The 27,134-nt window shown below is 39.5% G+C and overlaps 2 protein-coding genes across 3 annotated transcripts; one reads left to right on the top strand and one right to left on the bottom strand.

The window, feature by feature from the left end:
• Window positions 1–318: 318 nt before the first annotated feature.
• Window positions 319–18,955, bottom strand: traf3ip1 (TNF receptor-associated factor 3 interacting protein 1). 2 transcript variants are annotated; one of them, XM_041057767.1, is made up of 16 exons: window positions 18,717–18,955; window positions 16,967–17,035; window positions 13,957–14,118; window positions 13,002–13,130; window positions 12,360–12,803; window positions 12,206–12,277; window positions 11,719–11,742; window positions 10,755–10,830; window positions 10,257–10,277; window positions 8,659–8,746; window positions 7,641–7,733; window positions 7,268–7,403; window positions 7,147–7,183; window positions 6,938–7,014; window positions 1,602–1,819; window positions 319–1,219 (listed from the first exon to the last, which is right to left on the bottom strand). In XM_041057767.1, the coding sequence occupies exons 1-16, from the start codon at window positions 18,837–18,839 to the stop codon at window positions 1,054–1,056; spliced, it is 1,935 nt and encodes a 644-aa protein (XP_040913701.1). In that variant the 5' UTR covers window positions 18,840–18,955; the 3' UTR covers window positions 319–1,053. The 2 variants fall into 2 exon arrangements, with proteins under 2 accessions (XP_040913701.1, XP_040913702.1); XM_041057768.1 differs by lacking the exon at window positions 11,719–11,742.
• Window positions 18,956–20,145: 1,190 nt separating this feature from the next.
• agr1 (anterior gradient 1) lies at window positions 20,146–24,347 on the top strand. The gene is made up of 8 exons (XM_041056385.1): window positions 20,146–20,226; window positions 20,837–20,959; window positions 21,172–21,235; window positions 21,701–21,753; window positions 22,422–22,498; window positions 22,912–22,975; window positions 23,711–23,794; window positions 24,169–24,347. The coding sequence occupies exons 2-8, from the start codon at window positions 20,860–20,862 to the stop codon at window positions 24,216–24,218; spliced, it is 492 nt and encodes a 163-aa protein (XP_040912319.1). The 5' UTR covers window positions 20,146–20,226; window positions 20,837–20,859; the 3' UTR covers window positions 24,219–24,347.
• The last annotated feature ends 2,787 nt before the right edge of the window (window positions 24,348–27,134 follow it).

Below are 27,134 nucleotides of genomic sequence, written 5' to 3'. Positions count from 1 at the left end.
TCAAAGTGCCACGGTGCTTTAAAAATGGAAGAGTGAATGAAATAACATATAGATAAACTGCGGGTATTGGTTATTAAAGGATGGGATACGGTCGTTGTAAACAGAGGAAAAGGTTTCTGAAAACAGTATAAATCCTTTTTTTAGGGAGGGTAGACTCAGTGAAGTAGTTTGAAAAAAAAAGGGGTTGGGAAGAAAAAGAAAATATCATGGACAAATTCAAACCATGGTACCACAGTCATGTAAAAACCGTATCAGTCCTCTAGACCACAAAGGACACTCCATATAAATCCTATATTTCTAAAGGCAAGACATAGAAAATGTATTTGAACTTTTCTCCTATTTTCAACCAGCTTAATGTGCAACAGTTATATTTAATTATTGTTGTATAGCTAGTGCAATAGCACTACAGCAGATGCAATAATCATCATGGAAAACAGCAAATGAACTTAAAGACAAGCCGGCTTACTCCAAGCAAACTGCATGTCCTGTGTACAAAAGTAACAAAGTTTAAAGTCTTCACAACTAGGAAATGTTATGTCATGTTATGTGTGCCACAATATAAAAACTTCACTTTTTACTTTATTTTTACTAGGTAATTAAAAAGAACGAGGATGTTCATTTTAAATTTGGTCAACTGATATCTGAGTGTGTGGCAAAATAAATCATTAAATGTCACCATGTAGTCTAACTGTCATGAGCTGTGCTCATTCCACAAAGGCACCATTACAGAACAGGGGCAAGAGATGGACTTCGGTTAGTGTATTTATACATTTGTTTATCTGTCAGCTTTCCACTTTATCATCCACTTATGTTAGAACAGAGTCAGGCCTCTAAACCCTCGCACAGCGCTTCTATTTATCAATATCTGACGGATGCCGTTTATTTCCCACCCTGGCTATGTAGGAATATGCTTGGGTCCATCTCCTGTTCTGACAGGGAAACCTAAAAGTGCAGTGTTTGGTCCCAACAGTCTTGACATTATTCTGAAGGAGAAACTGTTCATACCTAAGTCTTCAGTGCATTTTTATTCTCGGTGGACCTTGTTTTCTCACTTCAGGTTCTGGAAGAGAAGTTGATTCCTGTCACCATCTTCTGGACCTTCTCTTCATTCTTCAGTATCTTGGCCTTGACAGCACAAATCTTGTCCTGCTGGTCCTTGATCAGCTGCTCCAGCTCAGCTAGCTCTGCTTTAAGAGGTTCCACTGCCCGGTCTGTCGCTCTGTGGCAACATACAAGCGCACACACACAAAAACAAAGAAGGGATAATCAATGTGATCAGCAAATACAATGACAGAACACTTAGAGTTGTTCATCCATTTCAATTTAAGATAGAGTATGATAACACATCACACAATATATAAAATGACAGTGTGAAACACAGAGTCCTTTCTTTTACCATAGAAAGACAAAACACAAGTATTATTTTGGAGGCACCACTGAATATGAAGTACTGGAATTAGAGGACATGACAGAGTTAGCAGAGAAAGTTAGAAAGGTTGTACCCTTGCATGAGATTCTGTATATGAAGCAATGCTGGAAATTAAAATAGACAATACACAACAACACACATGCTAAAGCATGTTATGTAGGTTCCAGCCCACCTCTGCTCCTGCAGCAAGGTTTGTGCATGCTCCTTGTTCTCCCGTCGCCAGGTGTGCAGTTCAGCCTTCATGGCGTCCATGTCCTCCTGGATGTAGTCCATGATCTTACCCAAAGGCAGGGAGCTGCGGCACACTGTCTGGATGGATGAGCGCAGCCGCTCAATCTCCCTTATCACCATGTCCCGCTCTTTCTTCCGTGCAGCTTCAGACACCAAGTTCTGGAAGTGATGGTGGTACGATGGATGAGGTGCGGGGGACAGAAACAATGGTGCTGGTAACTTACAAAGCATGTACACATTAAATATAATTCTGTCTGTATGTTGGTATTTGAGAAACGACTATGTGGAACTCCTCATATAATTTCATAAGCATTTTGTAGTACATCAAAGTCTTACTTGACAAAGAAAGAAACTAGCACTGTATCAAACAGCTGTGAGAATACATACAAAAACACACAAAAATCACTTGTGTGTCCCTAGACCAAAACATAATAAACCCTCTTTAGGAATTCTACCTTTGCCAGAAACTGGAGCAAGGCTGCATTTAGTGGTTTAGAATTTCAAGGCTAAAAATGTTAGTCAGGAATTCTACCAACCTAGCTGTATATATAAAGATCAAACGTGGGGCTGAATTGTGTTGCCCAAAGCAGGGGGACTGGTAGACTGGCTGGTGAAGGCTTCCAGTGTATGGTGTGTGGTTGAGAGGGGGGGTTTGCTATATCCCAATTACACTCAGTCCCTTGATGGCGGAAAGGAGGGGAAGGTATCAGGGAAGGACCTCCCTTGGCAGGGAGCAAACCCAAGGATGTTTGCTCAGCTGGGCTTCGCAAGGCCTGTGTGTGTGTGTGTGATGCGTAAGCACTCAGTACTGCAACCCTAAAGCCACACACACACAAACACCAAGCACTGGACACACACAGCCCCCACCAGCACTCTTGGTCTTAAAGTCCTGTTTATTTTAGTAACAGGCTGTGGCAGTGGGGTTATTTTACTACAGTATTGAGTAACAACTACTACACTTATTTATCCTTTCAAGTTCAACTCTTGGCCCAATTTATGCTATTTGGCTCCACAGATGGGAGCACCTGCCTTCATGAGGCAGCAGAAATCATACTTGCAACAGTGTGTAAACTAAATGACAGCTTCCTCTTCAAAACACACAATCTGTCACACAGCCCACTCTTGGTAGGCGCACACAGCATTTTCCTTATCAAGCCATCTCTTACAATAAACTAAACGGTTCAGTAATTACAAATTTTAAAAGGCAGCTTGACTAGACCAGACCACACTGCAGAAATGACATCAAACACCATTGTTTGCCATCATGTCTTTTAAGGAAACAAGTACAAATTTCTGACAACCTCACTCTTTGTTAACTGGTTGCGGTGGCTCAAAAGTGTGAGGGTTGAAATGCCTTGGCCCAGCGGTCCCACTACAAGGTGGGTGGCTTTCCACTGGGCGCCGTGAACCCTGCAGCTAGACAAACACTCTACGGCTCATTCGGTCTGCCTGGCTGCGGCTTGCTCTGCGTAGCCCAGACAGGACCCATGGCTTCATTCTGTTTGCCGTCCTCTTGCTACCTTAGCCCCCCTCTCCTTCTCTGTTGGAAAATAAAAAACTTGGCGTGAAAACATGACCCCTGGTTCGTGTGCACTTTGTCCGGGTGGATATAAATCACTGCTTTATGGAGGTCTCTGTCAGGGTCTACGAGACCTGTGTGCTCCTAGTTTTCCTTTTTCTCACCCAGATCACAGAACAATATTTAGACGTGGTGACCACAGAGGAGTAGGAGGTGAGAGAGGAGGAAGGGGGGCAGGTTTTCCCATTATCTCAGAAATGATGAAAGACAAAGACATAGCCTCTAGCTGATGCCAGAAAGGACAGGTGGACAAGCAGGAGGTAGCTAGGTTTTCTACCTACAGTATAGTTGGTAGAGTGAAATATGTCTATAGGCTATATCTATATCTTCTGAAAATAAATGAATAAATATTTTAATCTTGTTTTCATCAGCCCTTATTTTGTTTTTGGAAGGCAACATTTTTGATTGAGTTGAATCTTTTACTTTAGCTACAAACTCAGTGCTCGGGTCTCCTTCAATTGAGGAGCAACACAGAGTAATTCTCATGGATGTTATTATAACGCTGAAAGGTACACGACAATGTGAAGTTCACCCAATCATCACATGCCTAATCAGCTTAATTAGGAAATACGTGCAAAAATGTGCTTCACGGAGGGCTTTTAAGAATTTTCTGGAGCAAGAGAAAAACATTCTTCAAAGTATCCTCTGACAAGAAAAATGGATCGCAAGCATAGGACCTGTCAGTGGCGGAGCAACCTCCAGGGTATCATTAACAAGGAAAACAAAAGTTTGTATAGCTGATAATGAAATCTGTTTCCATTAGAAGACAACATGCCTCACTCATTACTGTTCATTTACCAGCTTCTCTTTGGTTGGAACAAGAAGATGAACAACAAATGAAGCTGCTTTGCCCACAACCAAGATGAATCAATTTAAGGTTAAGTTAAAGTTGCGCTGACATGTTTTCTCAAAGTATGTTATAGATCACTGAAGACCACATATAACAACTTTAGAGATTCTAGGAACAATTCTCTTGGCTACTTGTGCCCATTTGGAGACACTGACACAGACCCTGATGGTTTTCACAGAGACGGATCTGAGAGGTGAGCCAGGGAGCGAAGCATTGGATGGGAATTGGGTCTCAATGTTGTTTATGGGCTTCCTAGCCATTTTTCATAGAAGGCTGTTTTAAAGTCTAGCTAGATAATAAAAATAGCTTGGAGTCAGTGAGGTGAGCAGAAAAGCTTACAGCCAGTGAGGTTACAGGATGTTGTTGCAAGGTCCCTGTAGCCCCTTGGGGAGACAACTGAGATCACCATCCTGGGCTATGGGTTGAACTGAAATAAACTTGCTAAGGGACCAACGGCTGTAGTAAGTGACAATTGAAAGTTATATTTAAATCAGGTGGTTTACCATTCAAATATTCTTGGGGAGAGATAAAGTGACTTTAAAAGTTTTGAAGATAACAGGCATCTGTTCACAATTAAAATATGTTATCATGGTTGAGGTCTGGCCTGATTGTGGCTGCTTCAGGTAGGTACTCCCCAAAAACCTGACCAAATTCCTAACAAGTCAATATGACCTCTACAAAAGTAATATGACTAATGGAATGCCACAGGGTCATTTCCTTATGTTTCCACAAAAAACGCTGGATGTTTATGAAGACACAGAGGTCTGCAGAGAAGAGTATTTATTTTCTTGACAATTCTGCAAAGAGTATTCTGGCCCTTCTCCTCCGTGTCTCTCACTCAACAGTCATCCATTTGTACGCCACAGGGTTTATTTATACATTACAAACGTTCATCAAGGCTAATTTGATGGGAGTAAAGAAAAGGGGGAAAAGAGTACACAAAAATTCTTATGAAAACGCAGCTGCTGCAAGGGGCAGATTCTGTCTAAATAAGAAGAGAAGTATCTTGGAATAATATACAATGCTGCAGAGGGGTCACAAGGAGGGTCATCCCCTGAAATATACAGCAAAGTCTTTGGTCGCACACACAGTGGCGGGACATGGCAAAATACAATCATTTGATTGTTTAAGGATTCCCTTTATTTATATCAGTACAGAAATGGAGCAGCTAAGCATTGCATTAATAATGGAAAAATTAACTCAGGAATGACAAAGCAGAGACATTACAACGGAAATCACATAAAGGCTGGATTTCCATAAAATGTGCTAAGTGAACATGATGCTGAATACAGAGCATTTTAAAAAATGAACTGTGGCAGCTGAAATTTCAAACCCGTCATACCACATAGAATGAGGAAGCTCAATATTTACATTTTTGGCCCCTGCGTGTTTTACCGTGATTACAAGGAAAAAAAAAAAAAACGACTCCATTAAGCTGACCTCTCCACCCTTTCATGTCAGGAAGGAAGTCATTATAGTTCTTTATACAGCTGACGAGGCAAGGCCAGTAATGACGGAGGGGTGGACTGAACTGGTCCTATGTGCAGACATACAGGATACCCTGAAATGATGGTTTGGAACCCCTGAAAACTGAGGAGGCTGCATTAAGAAAATTAAGATCAACTCTACAAGGCTATGCTCATGTTACACAAAGAGATCTGGTATTTTGGATGCTTGCCCTGTGTGTGTGTGTGTGTGCAGGTTAGGCTGGACTTGAATTATATTTTGAGATAAATTCTTTTTAAGAGAAGCGTGGAGGTGGGTAAAGATATGTATAAACTGTATTTACTACATGCATTTAAAGCTGGATTAATGCCAGGCCTATAAATTCCAGTCAAGCTATTTCAGTTTACTGGTGGCTAAGCGTCAGGTGTGAGTTATGAGGGATGATGTCTGAGGCCGCAGTTAGGAGGGGATAGATCAGGGGCCTCTGTGCATGAGTGACAGTCCAAAACAGTGCATCCATCAGAGTCAGGGTGGTCAGGTAGGAAGGGATGCAGGGAGAGTATGCTTCAGTGGAGAGGACCACCCAAAGCAGACAGTGTACACCACCTCACGCCATAGAGTACAGACCAAACTGTAAGTTTCACACTCATTCACATTCCAAATAATGATGAAGGCGCACTGCTCTCCCTCTCTGGCCAATAAATAAGCTTACAGAGGGGAATGAATGAGCAACGGCAGTAATGCGTTACCTTGAAAAAGTCTGTCTAATATGAGGTCTAACTCAAAGAGGAGACGAGAAGGAAGCTCTTGAACGCCTGACTTCTGTGTGCACTGAAGTTTTAATGAAGAAAGTTTAGAAACAACATACGGTAAGACTGGCTGTGCAGTGTCTGTTTTCTGCATGTAGCGAAAGTGTAAGTGTGAGCAGTCAGGATTGTTCTAAAAGTTAGTTCCCATGATGGCAGATTTCAAACTGTACACAGCACAGAGAAGTTTGCAATACAAAAAACATTAAGCATACCTAAGATATTGAGCAACCCCTCAAAACAAGCTAATTTTGCTCCAGACATCTTGATGTGTGTATCAGTTGTGTGTGGTCTGTTGGAGGCCATACTTGCTTGTCTGGTTATCAGCCCTTCAGCCTCACTGAAGGGGAACATTTTTGTGGTTTCCACACAGTACAATTACACCTCTCCACTCCATTTGTTCATATCTTTCTTTTGATAATAACCAGTGTTGCACTGAGCATTTCACCCTGGGAAGCAAACTTTCCAGAAAGAATTGCTTGTAGGACTGATGGAGAGGTTTAACAAAGACTCTTGAGTCATTGAGCTGGAGAGAACTAGGCTGATTCTGACCTCTAGTGGAGACAGAAATGAACTACTACTATAATAGTACTTACCTGCTCTTTGGATTTAGGGGAGGATGGTGACAACTCATAGTCTTTCTTGGTCTCAAGGATCTTTTTCACAAGGCCACCTACAGTGAGTGAAACAGTGAAAGGAAAAGTGGAAGATCTATCTTCTCAAACCACCAGGTGGGGGAGAAATCAGAGGGTATTATTGCTCCTATCAAAAGAAGAGGGAACTAAAAGGAAATCTGACTGTATACCATGTTTCTCTTCACTGTCTAGTTCTTGTGCAGGAACCTGTAACAGAAAAAATGGTAGATAACTATCCCAGACTTTTGCTTCTTCATGGTATTTAAACAACTCGTTGTTCAAGTCACTCACCACCTCCATCTCAGGAGCATCTGGGGGTGGAGGCACAGCCTCCTCCACGAGAAACTGGTCATCTTCATTCTCCTCATCTTCAGAAAGCTTCTTCCCATCCATGATGACAGGTGCTAAGGGCTTGGCACTAGACAGTCTGGAAGAAAGACAAGGACTTGCTCCTTTATTAGACAATCTCATTATTAGACAAACACTATCTTTGTCCAGTGTGTTTACTCCATGTAGTTTAATAATCTAAGTGATCAACCTGTCCCGCTGGCAGGAACGAGACTTGCTTATAGACTAAGAATGTATTCACAAAGAAAAGGATGTGTTCGTCCCAGCCAGTATAAATAAGACTTATGACATCAGTGAATATGTGTGGTGCAGTCACCTCTCAGCTGAGGTCACATCAGTGTAACTCTCCTGTCTCTTGACTCGGGGAGGTGCTGGGCGAGCACTGCTGGGCCGTGCTATTCGTCTGTTGCTGTACGATTAAAAAATTGTACACATTATTGAAACAAGTTGTTAAAATAACAATTTTAAATCCAAATATGTTCGCATTTACTTACTGTTAATGTTCCCACAAGTAATTTTTGTTTAGTTTCATGAGTTCCGTTACTTTTTCTTAACTTCCTTTACAAGACTAATTCTATTAACAGCTATGTGAGATTTGCCAAATGTCTACATCGTAACAACTACAGAGCCATTCAGGTTTTAAGATTGAAAAAAAATGCTGCTTAGAACAATAAACTTTTACAGTATCAACAACAGTAAAACTGATTTAACACAGCTGCATTATGCAACTGTGTAACCTGCTGGAATTGATCCTGGACTGGTTTCAGAAGCTAAACTAAAACACTTTCAAATAAATAAATAAATAAAGTAATACAAAAGAATGCAATGCGATAACACTCAAATTTTAAAATTACTTGACTACTATAAGTAGTTGTATGACAATTGTGTAGTATTGCATTATACTGAATATTATTCAGGTATTGATCATAGTGTTCACATACATGTTCATACATGATTTGTATGAACATGTATATATACATCTGATTTGATTTGATTACATAAATGTAGGAAGCAGCTTAAGCAGTGGAAGAGAGCAAGGGAAGTATGTGACATAAGAAGGGAGTGGTGTTTTTTATAAGTGAAGGATAATGTTCGATTAGTGTCCTTTACAATTCCTCTGTCATGATAATTGTCTCAGCCCTTTATATCTTGGTCATTCTGTCCCCGTCTCCTGCCACTCTCCATCCAGCCACCAGATGTCCTCTGACTTTCCTCCTTGTCAAAATCACCTGTCTTGTATGCTCTGTCACCTGATCTTCCCTGCCCACCTACACAACTGCTCCCATTTCCCTCATCAGCTCCCCTGTAAATATACCCTTTTCCCCCAAACAGACCTGGAAGCGATGTCAGATGGCACTGAGGAGCCTGCAACATCTCCGTTTTCCTGAGGGACAGGTCTCTGGGCTAACTGAGCATCTCCATCTGTGAAAGGACAACAATGACTTGTAGTTAGCACAATATAATATAGCAAGGATTATATCCCATTATATGCCCATAGCAGGGTGGATGCTGAGACTTAAGTGTACATTTTTTCTACAAGTACTAATGTCCTTTTCTCTGGCTTAAATGATACCACTCTGAAAAAGCTCCAACTACAAACACTGGCACAATTCAGCCATTTAACATAACTTTAGCCTTCACCTCTTGGCACTGACTTCCAGCTCATTCTAAGGGTGATTTGAGTGCTCCGTTCGAAAACTCCCTGTATTCCTTTGTATGCTTTAAAAGAATGATTTTAAACCCCCTAAAAATCTTGTCTTTGCTGACCTTGAGTAGTTCAACTACACACCGGGATGCAGCGATTTACAGCTGTACTTCAGGACCATATCATATGATTGCTGGGTGTGGTTACAGGTTCAACAGGGCACATTTCTAACCACACCAGAGATGAAACAGGTCTGAAGCTTTCAACAGGAGAGGGCAGTAGAACAGCTTATTATCCTGGTGTTAAGTTACACTCTGAGATGTGAGCAGGCATGCTGCTCCATTGTCCCCAGAATAAATTAATAACCTCACAAGACAAATCATTCTCATAATGTGCCCCATTTTTTGGAATAATTTTCCAGATGTTGTAAGGGAAGTCGACCTATTATACTGCGTCCTCCTGCTCTGCAGTGTGCCTCAAGTTTGACCCTGGCCTTCCACTGTTCTCTGTTGGATGCCTTGTTGGGAACCTACTGGCTCCACTTACTTTTGACAAGTGGGCAAACTTTGCTCCCTTTACTGCACACAAATAGATTTTATCCTTTTGGACTGAAGATTAAACTTTTCTGGAATTTTTACAAATCATTAAATACATAAACATGTTCTTTATTTCTGGAAATGCCTTTGTCCCATGTACGCCTCCAGAGTTTGGGCTGGGTCAGGAAACGTTGTGACTGTAGGCCTAAGCCTATAAAGTCCATTAAGGCACTGTATCTGATACTGGGCTTTACAAATAAACTTGACTGACTTGCTCTCTACCACAGAATATCATTGCCCTTAATCACTGGGTGAGTCACGCAATCAATCACAGAGCGACTAGATTCACAATCTCAGTGTGGAGCCTGAACCCAGAGGAGCATTCTGACATTTTAGGGGAGACATTCCTTTGCTGCTTTACCTTGAGTCAGATTAGAAGATCAATTCATTTTATGCCTTGTGCTTTCAGTGGTAGTGGTAGTTAACACAGCTGCCAGGGTTTTTTCCAGTTAAAAGTTAAAAGTCATCACCAAATGTATGAATTATTCAGTTTATTTATGGGAGGAAACAATGTCAATACTCTCATACTCAGTTATTGCAGCTTACCACAACAATCCTCAAAATGTATCTTAGATCAAGTCCCCTTTCATGTTGATCCCATTTCCATAGTAAAAATTCTTGTGTGAATGTTAAAAATCTTTATATGCTCTTGTTCGAGTGCAGCTGCATAAGAGAGACTGAGGACACTTACCTCCCTCACTGTCAGATTCATCTGTTGAGAGCAGAAAAAGACAAGGCATTGTTGGTCTCCTTTCTAAAACAACTATGAAAACAATTACAGTGCTCTGTAATTATTTTCATGTGACGTGCTAAGTACAGAATATGAAAAACAGATGAATTGTGAAGAGGTACATCTCACATTTTTAGGAAAATGTTTTCTGTGTACAACTTTTTCTCAGTGTCAGTTCTGTGAAGCTTTTATTGCCTCTGCCAACAGACGCTGATGAGTCATTCCTACCTCCCGCTAAGGGAACTAGCCACTGACTTTAATGGACAAGTGAAGAGCAAACAGAAAGCAGTCAACTGTAAAATCAGTTTGGACGTACTAAAAAGCCCCTCTGTCAATGATTAAAGTGCAGTTAGTAACATTACATTAGACATCTGTATTAACTGTGAGATGTCCCTCACTGCTATAGGTGATTAAAATAGGGTACTGGGGGTAGAATGAGTTGGGGTGGGGGGGGGTTACCTTGACCTCCAATTTTGGGTCTCCGTCTCTGCCCTTTGGCAGATGAAGGCCGAGGTATTCTAGCTGGACTGTCAGACTGTGAGAGCAGAAAAGATGAGCAGGAAAAAGATATAAAACATATGAGAAAACATTCAATACAATATGATTTTAACTATTGGTAAAAAACAGGATTTTTGAAATGTAGTGACATTCTGTTATAACAAACACACAAGGGCAGTTTCTTTTTGGAAATGCAAAATGACAGAATGCAAAGTGGCTGTTGTGAGGGAAAGAAAAAGCACTAGAAAAGACAACAACAGATATTCAATCCAATATATGCAGAAGCATCATGCAAAAAAGAAAATATTGCACTGGAGTTGAATGAGAGTTATGAAGACATTTTGTAGGATGAATAATAAGAACTCCACTCAAAAGAACAACAAAATAAAGCTGGAAATAGAGATATATATTGAATAGTGCTGAGTAACCAACTGCTTTCCATGGTTGAAACAGGGTAGTTTTATGCTTTACTGAACACATGCCTTGCTACACACTGCCAAACCAACATGTGATCTTTGAAATGGCTATCCAACATCTGAACAACCAAGTTAGTGAGGTCAGCTGTTTGCTGACTTATGGAGCTAAAACATACAGTATGCCCCATATCATTAATAAGTCTGAAGGCAACCTGGCTAAACTTCATGTTTAACACTGCAAAAGTGATCCAGAGTAGACAGCTGCATGGCTCACACACAGGGAATTCTCTTGTGACAGTATTAGAGATGTTAAATGCATGGTAAAGAGCAAAGTGAAGGTCATTTTACAAAATACAGCCAAAAGAACGCAAGTTGCTTATGAATGGCGACAGCTTCAAAGACATTTAAAATCAAAAAATGAATACTGGACTGTAATCGCACTGAAAGATACACAATGCACCATTTTCCCAAATGAAAAAGTGTTTTTGAGCGATGAGTAAAGGTCTCACCTGGTTTTCAACTGCTTCTGCAGGCTGTGCACAGCAAAGAACACAATATTATGCCACTTCACATTTATCAATTAAACAATTAATAAGAGGAAATAAGACTTCCCATGCCTCCAACACTACAGCCTATGCAAACACTAAACCAAGCAGTCAGCCACCCGAAGCCATTCTAACACTAAAATGTCTGCAATATACAGGTTTAACTCTCTACTGACGGTTTCTGGAAAGTTTAATACCTCTTCAACTGGTTTTGGTTCCTTGGAAGAATAGAGGCACAACATGAGAAAATAAATTTTATATATATATATATCAAATTTGGTTTTTCAACTTTGTAAACATATAAAATATGTCTCTTAACACTGATATACAGAAAACTCTGCCATACCATAACTACTGATGAGGACAACAAAGTTGAATAGTCTCAAAGACAGACATAATATTAAATGTAACTGTAGAAAGCATGTACTTATGGCCAAAGGACAGAACTTACAGCTGGCACAGGTTTGGCTGTTTTGGGCTCTTCAGGATTGGGTTTCTCCTGTGATTCCTCTGATACTCTGGCCTAAGTACAAACAAACACATTAAATGTAAATATTGGTATTTGTTTCCAACACATAAGATGTGTGTGGGCTTCAGAGGCATACCTTGCTATTGCCATTCTCTACACTTCTGTGCCTCTCTTCCCCATCTTTGTGTCGCTCTCTCTCTTTGTCCCGTTCTTTGTCTCTGTCTCTTCGTTTTTCCTTGTCTCTTCCCGAGTCTCTGTGGGAATCCCTCTCCCTTGTCTTTTCTCGCTCCTTATCTCTCTCCTTGTCTTTTTCCCTTTCTCGATCCCTCTCTCTTTCCTTCTCCTTGTCCCTGTCTTTAACTCGTCCTTTATCTCTGTCCTTGTCTCGCTCCCGATCTCGGCTCTTGTCTTTGTCACGGTCTTTCCCATGGTCCTGTTCACTGCGGTGGTGCTTGTCAGAGCGCTCCCTGCCCCGGTGGTGCTCTTTCTCCCCATCTCTACGTCGACTCTCTTGTTCTTTGGGCTGGTCTGGGTCCTTCTGGTCCCGGCTGCCACTACGCTCTGTAATCTTTTTCTTCTCCTAGAATAGTGAAGATCAAATAAAAAAGGGTGAGGATAATGTGCTAGCCACAGCCATATGCTGGGAAACTCATCATTTGGATATACTGTCATAGCCAGAAAGACAAAAGTCTAACACAGAAAATACATTTCACACCATATGTAGGACTGTGTAACACATTTAAAATTCCACACTTTGAGTGGGGCTGAGGACTCTCACCTCTCTATCCAGGTGACGTTCATGTCCTTCCCTATTCTCCTTGTCCTGGGACCTGGAGGTGCTAGCCTTGGTCTTTATGTCCACTTTTTCTCCTGCAAGTACTCTCTTCACTGCATCATCACTGGACAGCTACAGATTATTTACAGGACAGTCATTCAGTTTAATACAGCAGTAATATTAATGAGTAACATATACAGTTGTTTGCAAAGAACAGTAATGCAGCATGTAGAGGAATGATCACAGATCATGTCAGAAAGCATGTCCCTTTCTAAAGTGTCCTTAAGCAAAACATTGGCCCACAAAAGGGTTCAAAAGTGTGCCACAAAATGACACTACGGCCATTAGGTAACAAGTATTATTACAAGCATGTAGGGTGTACATGAACAGCTGTCTCACCTGACTCAGCTTACCCATAACATTAGCACACTTATTTCAATGTATCTTACAGAGCTGAGTGCAGATTAAAGACATTCTCATGTTTTTTGCTAAGTTCTCATTACTTTCATTTCATACATGTTGAAAAACCTGAAGTACTATCTCTGTACAACTGTAGCCAGATGGCTTAAAAACAAGTCGTGTTGCATAAAATCTGAGCTCAATACATTTAAATTGCTAAGAATTGTCTACATGACATGACATCCAAATACAGCTATCCCCCAGGCATCAGCTCATCTGTTTACACTCCATCTCCAGGGTGCAATTAAAATATTTCAGAGTTCTCCCTGAGGCAGCTAGACAGTTTTGCCAAGAGTATAATATTTTGATGTGAAAAATAACACATGCTGAATTTTCTTTTTATGTAGTGCAATATATTTGTCTCTCCAGCATTACATAGACCATACTGACATTGAATGAATTTGAGAAGTTGGAGAATTGGAATGTGAGTGTTTTAAATTTCACAGTCAGCTTTTCAGTGTATGTGTGTGTGTGTGTTTAATCTTCCAAGAAGACAGACCTTGTTGAGGCAGCACTTGGCGATGGCCTGCAGCAGCTCATTGGTTCTCTCAGGCTCATGGCCAGCCACAATGCGTGCTGGTTTTGCTGCCAGGGGCTCGCCACTCACCAGCATCACAACATCTATGGCTTTCTGGAGGAAGGCTATCTTAGAGTCCTTATCCTAGAAAGACAGAGGATGGTGTGAAAACCAGGAGAGTGCACAGGAGTCACAAGACAAGATATAGTTGTGAAAGTAAAGGAACTCCAGTGGGAGTTATTTTCCAACACTGTTTAGAATAATTAAACCCGTGAGATATGCATATCCTTGCAGAGGTCAACACAAGTTACTCCTAACATGCTGCAGTTCTACATGGCATGCGTAGTTGTGAATAGCTGCTGAGTAGTGAACTCGGTCCAACTCAGCCCAATCTGTCCTCACACCCAATTCCTGACATTCCCTACACTTTATAATAACGACTAAACTGTTAGTAGTGTAATGGTTACTCTTCCGATCATGACATGTAGCAATTCAAGGGGTCAGTGAGTAATATGTTGGTTTTTGTGAGGCAGCAGGAAGGAGAAGATGGAAAACCTGGATTTATAACAAGATCTGCATGCAGACAAGAAAGACAAAAGGAATATCCACCCTTTATTTAATCCTTGCATTAGGTGTGTATGTTGTATATGTATTCAAATTGGACTGGTTTCATTCAGTATTGTCCATTACCCTGTACTGTACTGTTTTTAACACTATGGGGTGAAGCCAAAGAGCATTTTTCCACAACGTGGACAGTAAAGTTCCTAACATTAATATTAACATTAACATTCCTGTAGGCTTGTAAATAGAATAGACACTATTCCAGACAAATGACCCGGCTAAGCAGTGCTTCTAGTCTATCAGCCTGCTGCATCTCAGGAGCCTGCCAACTGTGTAACATAAGGAGTTGTAGCTGATGCAGCCACCTGGCCTGTAACATCTGATAATAGGAAAGCCTTTGCAGTGTTCCCTTTATGAAAAGTCTATTCAGTAAGATGCTCTTTCACAGGGGCTTTCTAGACAATTAATAAAATACATAATTGACATCAATGTACTAGAGAGATTGAGGCACAACAGTGCAATCTCTAAAAACATGATGTTTTTTTCTGCATCTTGTGAATCACATTCAAACAGGAATGCGTACACAGCATTTCCCTGGTTGACCCAGTTAAACTAGGACATAGCTGAGATATTAGTTATAGTTTCTATGAACTGGACACAAAATTGAACTTGCTAGGACTAAACCCCAAGCCAACAGACACAAACTCTGGTTTCATCTTTCACACAGACCAAAACCAAAGGGTCCATGTGGGATGTGTCACCAAATGTCCTCTTTATCATCTCAGAAATAAAGCCAAAGCGGGACCATTTCTCTCTCTCAGCAACACAAAGAAGCTAATGTATGTCTCTATCCCTGTAGGCTTGACTACTGTGATGCTGCAGTCAGGTCTACCCAAAAATAATTCATCAAAAATTGATTTTCAGTTTTTGTATTGATTGAAAAATCCCTTTCCTTTTTCATAAAGCACTACATGTCTTGTGTCAAAATAGCTGTTAGACATACTTTTACCTTACTTTCAGTATGGCAAAAACACTTTTAGCTCTTGTACTCCAAGCCCCTGAAGTTACATGCCCAAGGACCTGAAGAAAGCTTAAAGCAGAGTATGTCTACATTGAATGTTAAAAGTGTCTTTCAGCGTAAACTTACAACCTACATGACTATTATCTATGACCATTTTTGCTCTTGAGAACAATGTTTGAGAGGGTTGGAACTGCCATGATGAAGTAACACTATAGGGTTACATCAGTGGTTTTTATATATACAAGCTCACAGGGTGGTAGTTTCAGCAAGAAAGCCACTTACACAATAAAATAACATTTATTAAAATCACATGTCTGTTGATTGTCCTATAACTATGAAGAATCAGTATGTTTAAGAGATAATTTGATGTATCAGATTTTGGACATGTCTCTCTTGATACAATATATGCCTACACCCCTCAATCAACTCATTGCATCTTCAATAAAAGACTTATGACAGTGCATGAAGACACCATTTTAAACTGTATACACAACAATGAAAAATTACATTTATTTTATTACATTTAACTACCTTTTAAGTTGAAGGCATCTAGCTTTGAACACTAACATTTATCTGAGCCCTGTCTCCTCCAGGCCTAACACCTTCCAATCCAGTATTAATTTGGGGTCAGCTCTCAAACGGCAGACTTGAGTTCTGACACCTTGACAGGCCCTCTCAGTCATGTCCTGCCAGATCCTCTCACTCAGAGCATGTTACACAGGCAGCGTGTAGGGTTACCTCCACACACAGACAGCCTCAGACTGTCCCATGCAATGCACAAGTGAGACAAGTAAGGTCGCTCTTTAGAACATTAACACATACTCTGTACACAAGAAAGCACATGAACAAAGACAAATGAATACGACTAGAACCTGTGTATTAACCTGTGTTGGAAGAAATATTCAGATCCTTTATCTTAATAAAAGTACCAATACAGCAATGTAAAAACACTTAATTACAAGAAACAGTCCTGTATGAAAAATCTTTCTTAAGTAAAAGTATGTGAATATTAGAAGCAAAATGTTGAAGTAAAAGTACTGGTCTGGTCTCTCTGACTGATTTATCATATTTTATGACATCATTTGATTATTAATACTGAAGAATCAGCGTGTAAGCAGCATGTTACTGTTGTAGATGCTGGAGGTGGAGCTAGTTTGAACTACTTTCTATACAGCTTTATATAAAGGGACACCAGATAAATCTCAGAAGATGAGGTGATTAATAGGGGAGGAAAGATACTGGATCATTTGAACATGTGTTGAAATGTATGGAAATAAATAAAATACAAATACCTCAGAATTGTACTAATGTGCAGTTCTTGCACAAATGTACTTATTTAGTTTATGCCCCTCCGATTAACTAAATAATAGTGATATCAGTCTAACCATGCGGACTGTGGAATCAACTTACCTTAACATTATCTGACTTCATTTCATTCTCTCCATAGAGACCTTTCATAAAACCAGTGGTCCTGATGACCTGAAAGTGACGAGAAATAAAGTTTTCATGCTTAATTACTAGAAATCTTGTGATATTAACCATTTCATTTACTAAAACTTAAAGTCACTTATACTGTAAACCACCATTCATCAGTTATACAACAGCAAAGCAGTCCACAATTCCAGAATCTATTTATATAACTTCTCAGTGTGTAGTGCTACATATTGATCTGTAGCACTAACAAAGTTATTTTAAACTTTCAGCATTTTTTTCATCTACAGGTGAAGTAGTGTAAATGTGGGGCGACTATTGTAGGAAAGCAGATAAAGCACAACCACATGCAGTTAATTCATATTTGCTCTAAAATAATATTCTCACTTTAACAAAACTTTTCTGCAGTTCTTCTGCATATACATCTAAAATTAAGTTGTTGCATTGCCCAATCCTGAAGCTCCATTGCTAATCAGAAGAAAGGAGTCGCACATGTTGACACATTTCCCTTTATCAAATATACATGAACCTACAGTGAAATATTAGACTGCTCAACAGATGGAGAGTGAGAACGAGATCTCACTTCTGTGGAGAAAAGTGAAACAGATTTTATTCTGCTTGACATCTAATATCTAAAGGATTCTGTTGTGTGTACCAAGTTAACAATGAAAAAGACCCACTTGTTTTGTTATTTTCTAACTAAATAATCTTTGAGTAATAACCCTCTTCACACCATTTGACCCATTCAGTCCCACTGTCGTAACCACACTCTATGCTGTACACAAAATAGATGAAAACAAATGCTTGCGATTAGAAGGTGGTAGCTGACACTGGTCTGTACCAGACCTTCTCTTCAGCTGAGAGCAACAGCTGTTAAACTGATCCCAGCTTCCAAGCAGCTAACATTTTGATGTGGAACTCATCACTGAGCATCTCAGCCCTTCCCAAAATCAGACAAATGATTCAAGTGCATCTGTAACTTAACCTTATACGCATGTGTACTTTAAATGATTCTGCAAGCAACACAACAGAGTCCAATCGGAGTCCAGAAACGGTAGCAATGTTTTGTATATTTACAGCGAGTAAGTTAATTAAAGAATAACGTAGCTAACTCTTAGTTTCCTCTCTTATCAAACGACTCAGCTAAACTGAGCTAAGCTGCTCAGCATCCGTGATCTCAACGTGACGGCTTCGAAGAAGCAGACACATTTAGCCAACGTAGCAAACACAATCGTTTGATCCTGGTTAGTTCCCCACAATGGACAAAAATTGGTCTATTGATTCCTGTGCGGGCTCAAGTCGTGCCTAGCAACTGGACGACGCCGTTGACATAGCTAGCTACCTTGCTAACCCAAAGTATTGACTTAGACAACCTAATACTCTAATACTCGAGAAGGTTTGCAATTCTTTCTTTAACTGGTGATTGACTATAATGGTTTAACTGATTGGCCTTATATGTACAACGAAAGACAATCATGTGGCTTAAGAAAAGCTGCGGATACTGTACCGTTTCAGCGAAGTTAATGTTACTTAACTTACTTGGCTAGCTTAGTTCATGCTAACGTTGCTGTATTAGCTAGCTAACTAGCACGCTTAACTGTGTTTTAAATGACACACGTCCCGCTGGAGTTAGGCTTTTTTAAAATAAATGTAAGCAAAATAAGCTCCCGATGTTAAGTAAACAAACGCCAGTTTGCTAGCACTCTTAACATTAGCAGGTAAGTCTCACCTCACTGAAGATGTCGTGGAGATATCGAAACGGGGGCTTGCTTAGCAGTTTCTCCGTGAGAGGGGGCTTCTTAATCACTTTTCCCAGCGTGTCCTGGGTCTTTTTTACCAGTGCCGCATTCATGACAGCAGTCGAAAATACAGCGAAGTAATTTCAACGCAGAAGCGACAGCAAAAACTAATCCGGAGTGAAAAAACTTGGTCGGCTCTGTCGTTTGGTTTCTATGTCAATACTCTGCAATCCCACAGTGCATCATTACTCAAGACTGCGCGTGCGCTGATGGCTTATAGTTGCTAAGCGCTGCCTGTGCCCATAGCAACAGCTAACAATCTGCAACAAAGCTGTGGTAGAGCAATGACAGTAAGGCAGTAAGGCAGACAGGCAGACAGGCAGATAGACAGGCAGATAGACAGATAGACGGATTGATTTCAGGATTTAAAAAATTACCGTAAACACAGTCAGTGTCACAATTTTTTTTTGATGCAGGTACTTCTGGGATACAGTCAGTTGTTCCTGGCACAACTATAAGCGGCCTAAAACGGCAAAGAAGTAATAGAAGAAATGAAGTTATGTTGTTTCTGGACAACTGAGTTTTAAAAGTTCATGAATGCTGCTATATGGCTGTATTGGCACTTGACAATGACCTCAAACCTATTGCCAGAGTCCCACAGAAGTTTCTACAACAGATATGATGGCCTCCACAGAGCCTTGAGCTTCTCAACATCATGGAGTCAGTCTAGGATTACATGAAGAGACAGAGGACACTGAGACAGCTTAAATCCACAGAAAGAACTGTGCCCAGTTCTCCAAGATGCTTGGAACAACCAGCCAAGTACCTTGAAACACGTGTAAGGTGTGCCAAGGACAACTTGTGCTGTTTTAAAGGTAAAGGGTGGTCACAGCAAATATTGATTTAGGTTAAAGTTTTTTTTGTTTCCTGCACTTTGAATGAAGCCAATTGAGTAATAAATAAATAAAAATGGCATTATCTTTTGTCTGAACTCCTCAGAAGACTGTCACATGGCGTTAGGCAATCCATTTGTTGAGAGGATCAATAGTAGTTTAGGCTAAGGTTAAAGAAATGTTTGAGGTACTGGGTGTGTGGCAGTGTCTTGCAAACATGTTGGACATACTCTCACTACACCCCCTTTTCATAGCATACAAACGATGCATTGTTTACAACTGAAATTGAGCATGAATGGAATTTAAGAGATGGCCCTCCATATCAGTGCTATGATTTATTTTATTTAATTATTTTTTTAAACCACATACTGTGAGAGCCCTTGTAAAAAGCTGATGTACAATGATTGCCACCTCAGCAGCCTATATCACTCTTCAGGTGTCATAGCAATTTCACTATGTCTGTGTCCAAGAGAGTGATTTGTCTCCTTTATTTATAGCACGCTACTTTGATATACCTGTTTGGCAAGTTCAGTTGAAAGAAACATCTGACAAAAGAGAAGGCATATTGAGGGGTGAGAACAGATACTTGTTGCCTCTTGCTGTCAAGGTAAGACAACTACTATGTGTGACAGAAATATCTGAATTATGAAATACTTTTTGTGTAAAAATAATATATTGCTTTTCATAATAGCTTGGTGCCTCCTATAGAGTTAAAAGCTTGTTACTGGAAATGCTGTGTATAATTCAGAGTTCCAGAGATTTTAAGTGATTGTTTTAAAATTACATTGTGACACTGATGCTTTTTAAAGTTAATGGTACAGTGATGTATTATATCAGTTGTTAACAATACAGTACCAAAAAAGTAAGAAAAGAAGTAAAAGCTTTGTATTTTTATTTTCATACCAAAAGCATGTGATTAATATGTCAGGAATTTCAGCTCAAAAAAATTATAACATTGGTAGCAGCTGGAGCACATAATGATTCTGAGTGCAGATTTACTATGAAGACAATGTGTCTTTCTTAACTGCTCCTCTAACATTGTTACTGTACATACATTCGTTTGTATTCCTGCCTTGTCAAGCGTGTTTGGCAAGTCAGCACAACAGAGGAAAATATGAACATAAGATACGTGTAAAGTGTGCTGTTAGCAAGATTGCAGTGGGCCAGAAATCAAAATATCCTCCAAAAGAACATCTCACTGCCTACTGTCACTGCAGTTCTCTCAACTGGACTGGAAGTGATGCTTCGCTGGGTCTTGCTTGCTTTGTTCTTTGGTATCTGTGCCGGTGCCGGAGACCAGAAAAAACTGAAAAAAGTGAAGCCTCAGTCCCTGTCAAAAGGTGGGTGATGCTCCTTCATTTAAGCATGCATGATTGTAGTTTAATTCTCAGGAATTATTAGCAAATAGAATTCACAGCTGTTAGTTTGATTTTGTGTCACAAGACACACAAATAAACTGTTGAGAAGGGACTCAGTTAATATAATGAAACCATAGAGCCTTATGTATTATAAGGCATATTATTACTGACTCCATCACATTTTTTCTCTACAGGATGGGGGGATGGTATTAACTGGGTCAAAAGTTATGAAGAGGGCCTATCAAAGATGGTCAGCAGGTCAGACTCAGTTTGTGTTCTTTAATTCTTTGCTATAGTTGCATCTTCAAAGCCGGGGTCTAACAGATGTCATACATATGAATTACTAACACCTCGCAGGAAACACTTTCAGCTCCTAAAACTGCTGCTTACAAATTATGGATACCTATGATGGTTCACTGACAGATTTCTAAGCAACCATGAAAATAGAAACATACTGTGAGATGCCTGTTTTATATGCTGAATGCTAGCACAATACAGAACTACATCTGTTCTAGTTCTGTGTGCACTTCTAATGGAATAAAGCTCAATTTCTGTCCTATAATATCAAATTATTCTATTTCTAATCATTATTTATTTAAAATCTGGTATGGGGACTTTAATTTTTCAGGCATTATGTTGCGCAAGACTGCATTCACACCCAACATTGTACTTATTGTGCTGAGGAATGTGATGACTTGTTTCTCTGTGGTTTGGTTCTCACAGTCAGAAGCCTCTGATGGTCATCCATCATCTAGACGACTGCCCATACAGTAAAGGTACTGCAGCAGCTCTGGTTCATTAAAATCTTGGGATATAAACATATAGGTTTGCACATCCTGCACTGCCCTTCTCACCCAGACTTCGGTTTCATGGAGAAAAGAATGGTTACATTCCTTAATATCTGCCAAGCAGGAAATGAAATAGTTAAGAATTATATTCATAAATCACTCAGCTGGTTTCCTGGAAGTAAGCTCAGTGGAAGTCTCCACCAGCATGTTTTGACACATAAACAACTACGACCACCTACAGGGCAAAGTCTGGCTTTTACTTTTGACTTTTGCCAGGTTTGAGGGAAAAAAGCTGAATATTTTACACCCTGCCTTGGAATGCTTCAACATACTGATCATTTCTCAGTCTGATTCACTGCTCAGCCAAACTATTTGAGGACAATTTAAGTCATTGAGCTTCGTATACTGAGCAATCTCTGACAAGAAAACTAGCCATGGATCATCTGTAGGTCCCACTTTATAAAATTTGTTCCTAACCTGACCGGCATCCTCTGTGACAGTCAAAAAGAAAAAAGGTTTAAGAGCATGGGCCAGAAGTTTATGGACACAACCTGTGATATTTGCAAATGCCTTTTTCACATTTACAATACCTGTTTGATTTTTTCTTGGTCTGATCTTAAGTGTCATAATGAAACTAAGCAGAATTGTTTCAACAGCACTGAAGAAGGCATTTGTCGCTGAAAGGTCCATCCAGAAAATGGCCAAAGAGGATTTCATTATGCTCAACTTGGTGGTAATTAAAGATCTGTTGTATGGAGAAACTCTTTTCCACTGCAATACAGTATTAAAATGTATTTAAATTACAGTGCTCAAGGACAGAATGCCTGAGTAAATATTTTAAAGGGGCATTGTGATAAAAGCTGTACAGTTGATTTTTCAACTAGTATTTTGGTTTTGAGTGTAGAATTCTATTAGTCCATATGCATTATCTTTATTAAACTGATGTGTTTTGGTAATCAGTCAAACATCTTAAAGTGAATAATGGATGCTGTAACAATATCAGGCATAACCTTTATATGGTTAAAAATTATGAGAACAAAAAGAATAGTATGTAGAAACAACCATCTGCTAGATACTATATTCCCACTTCATTTGTTCTAGTTATTTTACAAAATGTGGCTCATTATATGATGTGTTTTTTTACAGGATGAAACTACGGACAAGAATCTGGCACCTGATGGCTACTATGTTCCTAGAATACTCTTTGTTGGTAAATATTTACATTATTAATCTTAATTTGGAGTTTTTAAAATGCTTTTTGGTGAGTCAAAAATATTTATTTCTCCTGCAGTCCTTTAATATTTAGCCAAATCAAATGGCAAAACTTACTTCCTGTTGTATCTTCTGATTGTTTTAATTTTCTGGTGTTATTCTCTTATCTGATGTGCTCAACCCATCTTCAGCCTAAATAAGAATATATTTCAAAGTATTTTTTGGCCTGAGGCTGATTTGTGTATTTCTTTAAAAATCTCACAGTAGTTTTTATGTCCTTTTAGCAGAGAAGGGATTCAGGCATAATCAATGGCACAGATATGGTGCTGATGAGAAGGAAATGAATAAAGGCTAACAGACTCAGCAGTTATGTATTCTTAATGATGGTGTGGAAAGTGTTGGGGGAAGTAGGACTGGATGCTCTGTTTTAACTCAGTCCTAACAACCAGTCTACACACCACAGGACCTTTCACTGTAATTGACACCTGTCCTCAATTTGTTTGTTTCTCTCTTTCAAATTTCCTCACCCTCTCTCTTTCATTTTTCTCTTTCACTGCTTGCTCTCCCACCTTAAATAATTTCACTGCAAGTTCTTTTTAAAGACAAAACAGAAAGGACAGAAACACAAAGCATCTGGATAAATGAGCAGCAGTGACAACAAAACAGTTCCGACAGTAAGATAATGTTGATCACTCTCCTCAGCTGTCTGTGTGTGTGACATGTCTCTCTGCAGACCCGTCTATGACCGTGCGCACGGACATTGCAGGAAAGTACAGCAACCGCGTGTATGCCTACGAGCCTGGTGACATGGAACACCGTGAGTGACCATCCACTCTAATGACAGGAAGGAGGACAGGGTGCTACACTCCTTCGCTGTCAGCAGTGTGAAGACAGACTGAACCCCAGCTGTTCTTTACCATCAACTTCCTTTCTCAATATTTTGACAGAAGTGACAGATGTTATTTATGAGGCTGGTGTGACTGAGAGAACAGTGGGCTTTATGTGGATGTTAGGTTTGAGCCGGAGGACAGCTGAGTAGGTGGGAGAGGTTTTACAGCTGCATTGTTCTAACTACTTTTAGAAATACTGTGTAATTTTCAACACCTCCATGTGCACAATTTGTTCTGGCAACATCCAATAGATAAAAAAAAAATCATATTTTATTCACAATTGCCCTTTCTTTGTCAACAGTGGCCAAAAACATGAAGAAAGCCAAAGTCCTGCTGCACTCTGAACTCTGAAGCTCAGCTCACTCCAGCATCTGATGTCTCTGCATCCTTCAGTCATTCTCGGCTGCATGCTCAAGGATCAACGCTGAAATATTTACATGCTGTTCAGAGCTCAATAAAACCAAAATAAATTATCAGAAAGTCAAGAATACTTTTTTTAAATATGCTGTGTTATTTGTAGTAATCAAATCCTATGGGTTTTGAAGGTTGCACAACCTTTGGATTTTTAGATAGTTACACTTAATTTCAGATCGACTTTAGAATTTAAAAACAAGAAAACATATATAATTTTCTTTAACAATCAAAATGCTTCACCAACACCAAATTTAAATGCTGTTTTTTAAGCCTGTATTGTCCCAGAGTTTTTAAAGGAGTTGTTTGACACGTATAAAGGAAACTATTCCTTTAAACAGATTTTTTGTTTGTTTGATTTAAAGTTTTCAAAGAATTCAGCTTTTTTCCTCCTGTTGGTCCTCTTTCTGTGGTTGTCCTCCCTTTCTATTCACATTTAATTGAAGGGTGGACCTTTTAAAAAGATTAAGGACACAATGAACCCGTTCAGTGGCGGAAGACACACAGGAAATATCTTTTGCAAGTGAGTGTGACCTCCAAGAATCTGGGTTCAGGTTTCCACAAGAATTCGATGGACTCCATTAAATGTGCTATGTTAAAATGAGTTTTTTTTCCATGTGATAACAACAGGGAAAGAATTCAGTCTCCTGGGATCATAACTGGAAAACCTAATGAATACAGTCTCACAGAAAGTGGGATGTTTTTGCCACCAGGTGGCAGTATAATATAAATGCCCAAAGTCTTGTGTAGTCAATGACTTTTCCTACTGAAATCCTATTTATTCTAAATGTTATGCATGTTGAGAGGGAGATTCTTTGTGTAGGATTTGATCAATTGCATATACTTTACTATGTTCAGGGTTTGGTGAAGGTAATATGCAGTATGTAATTACATACTTCACACATTCAATCCACATTCAATCTGCATTCATTCCGATGCAAGTGATTTCACTTGCATCACATGAACAATACAATATTCTACTGTATATTCTCAAACATCATCAAACACCTGTCATAAGATGAGCCTCTCTTCTTGAAGCTTGAAAGATTCATATTGTTTACAAATGTATTTATTACTTGACCTTTAGTTTCTGGACAAAGTTTCTGTTTTTCTTGTTAGATGGTCCTCCCTGACAACCACAGGAATACCATCTGTAAAGAACTCAGTCCAAGACAGAATGGACCCGTGCTGCATTTCCATAAATAGCAAAGATGCAGTTTTTGGGCTGTCTAGGATTAATGAGCTTGTTTTTAATTGTTACGGCTCCACTGTTTTGGGCATTCTTGTGCCTTCACCGTTTCAAAGAAAAAGATGTGGAAAGATACAGACATATCAGCAGAAGTCAGTGTTTTGCAAGCTTGCAGCAGTGTCAACATACACTCAAAACCCTATTACGATTAATAAGATGCATCCGGAAAACCCATTTATTTTGCATTTCTTTGAATTCAGAGAAAAGCAGAAAACAGAGAAACATTTTAAATGGGTCAGAAAGTTTTATTCCTCAGTATTTTTTATATATCATTCCTCCAAATTTTGCTTAACATCTACTGAAGGAACTGATCACTGAGAAATGATTAAATTATTCACAGTTCCGTTGGAATTTTTTCTCCTTTTATACAGTCAGTGCTGACATCTGAAGCAATTGTGTGCCTGCTTTTCTCTCATGTATTTCAGTTATCTGTCTTGCAGATGGGCCCAAGATGATTCTTCAGAAACCCTTGAGATTTTTCAACTATTTCCCCCCCAACTTTTTATTTTCCTCCAGAACTGGGTTTCGTAGGCTTACACTCCTGGGTTTATAACAAATGTGTTTTCTACTCAGAATTTCCTATATGCAGGGCCTGACAATTCCCTATCTGACTCATTGTGGTGCCGTTTCAGTGCTCTGTGTTTTGCCTCCAAAATCCTTTCCAACATTTCATGGCTCCAAAGCACTGTCACATGGCTTTAGGAATATGAAGTATCTCTACAATTACTTGACAACAAATTAACAAATTAATTCAATATGGGTGGGAAAAAAAATTGGGAAAAATGTATTTACAGATAACTAACAAGACAGCAAGGGATGTTGGTCAGTAATGTAACTAGTGGGTGTATGCACATTTATACTCCACAAGCATGCGCATCTAAAACACTGGGGAAAATGTGAATTGTACATGGGTATAAGTAAACGTGTGCACACATGTTTATACTGTATGTTTCATAAACTCACACATTTTAACAAAATTTTCTCTGGGTCATTGCTGATGTTATAATTTGGGCTGTTTCCAAATCGTAGTGAGAAAGAGGTGATACTGACTGACGTGCTCATTTGAAACAGTATCTCCACAATTTGACCTGCAACAATTAGAATGTGCCTTTAAGTGGGTGCTTTTATTTTGTCCTATTTTAGTAAAGACAGAAGAAGAACCCATAAAGTTGTGTGAATGTTTGAAAGGAGTAGTTTGACATTTTGGGAAATGTTGCTTATTTGTTTTCTTGCTGATGATGAGAAGATTGATGCCTCTGTTATACATAAATATATTGACTCACTGGCACAGACTATCACACAAACACCAGAGCCACCTGCACAAATATCAGCAAGTAAACATGAGCACCTGTAGTGGACGTCACTGTAATTCACAGTTAAGTGTTTATGACACATTTTTTTAAAAAAAGGCTGAACAATATGAAATCTCAGAATATTTCAGCTCTCTTTTCTCACCATACTGTAATTACTGTGTTCAACTTTCATTACGAGGTTTTACAGTTTTATTAGGTCTTCATTGTACTGTGCCCTGGGCACTATTGTGGAAAGGCATCTTACTCCGCCCCTGCACTGAGAAAGGATCACTGTAAGTTCAAGAAATCTTCATC

Source organism: Toxotes jaculatrix, chromosome 15 (assembly GCF_017976425.1).
Source record: "Toxotes jaculatrix isolate fToxJac2 chromosome 15, fToxJac2.pri, whole genome shotgun sequence".
Lineage (NCBI taxonomy): Eukaryota > Metazoa > Chordata > Actinopteri > Toxotidae > Toxotes > Toxotes jaculatrix.
The sequence above is the reverse complement of the archived record's forward strand: the minus strand, read 5'-3'. Positions and strand labels throughout refer to the sequence as shown.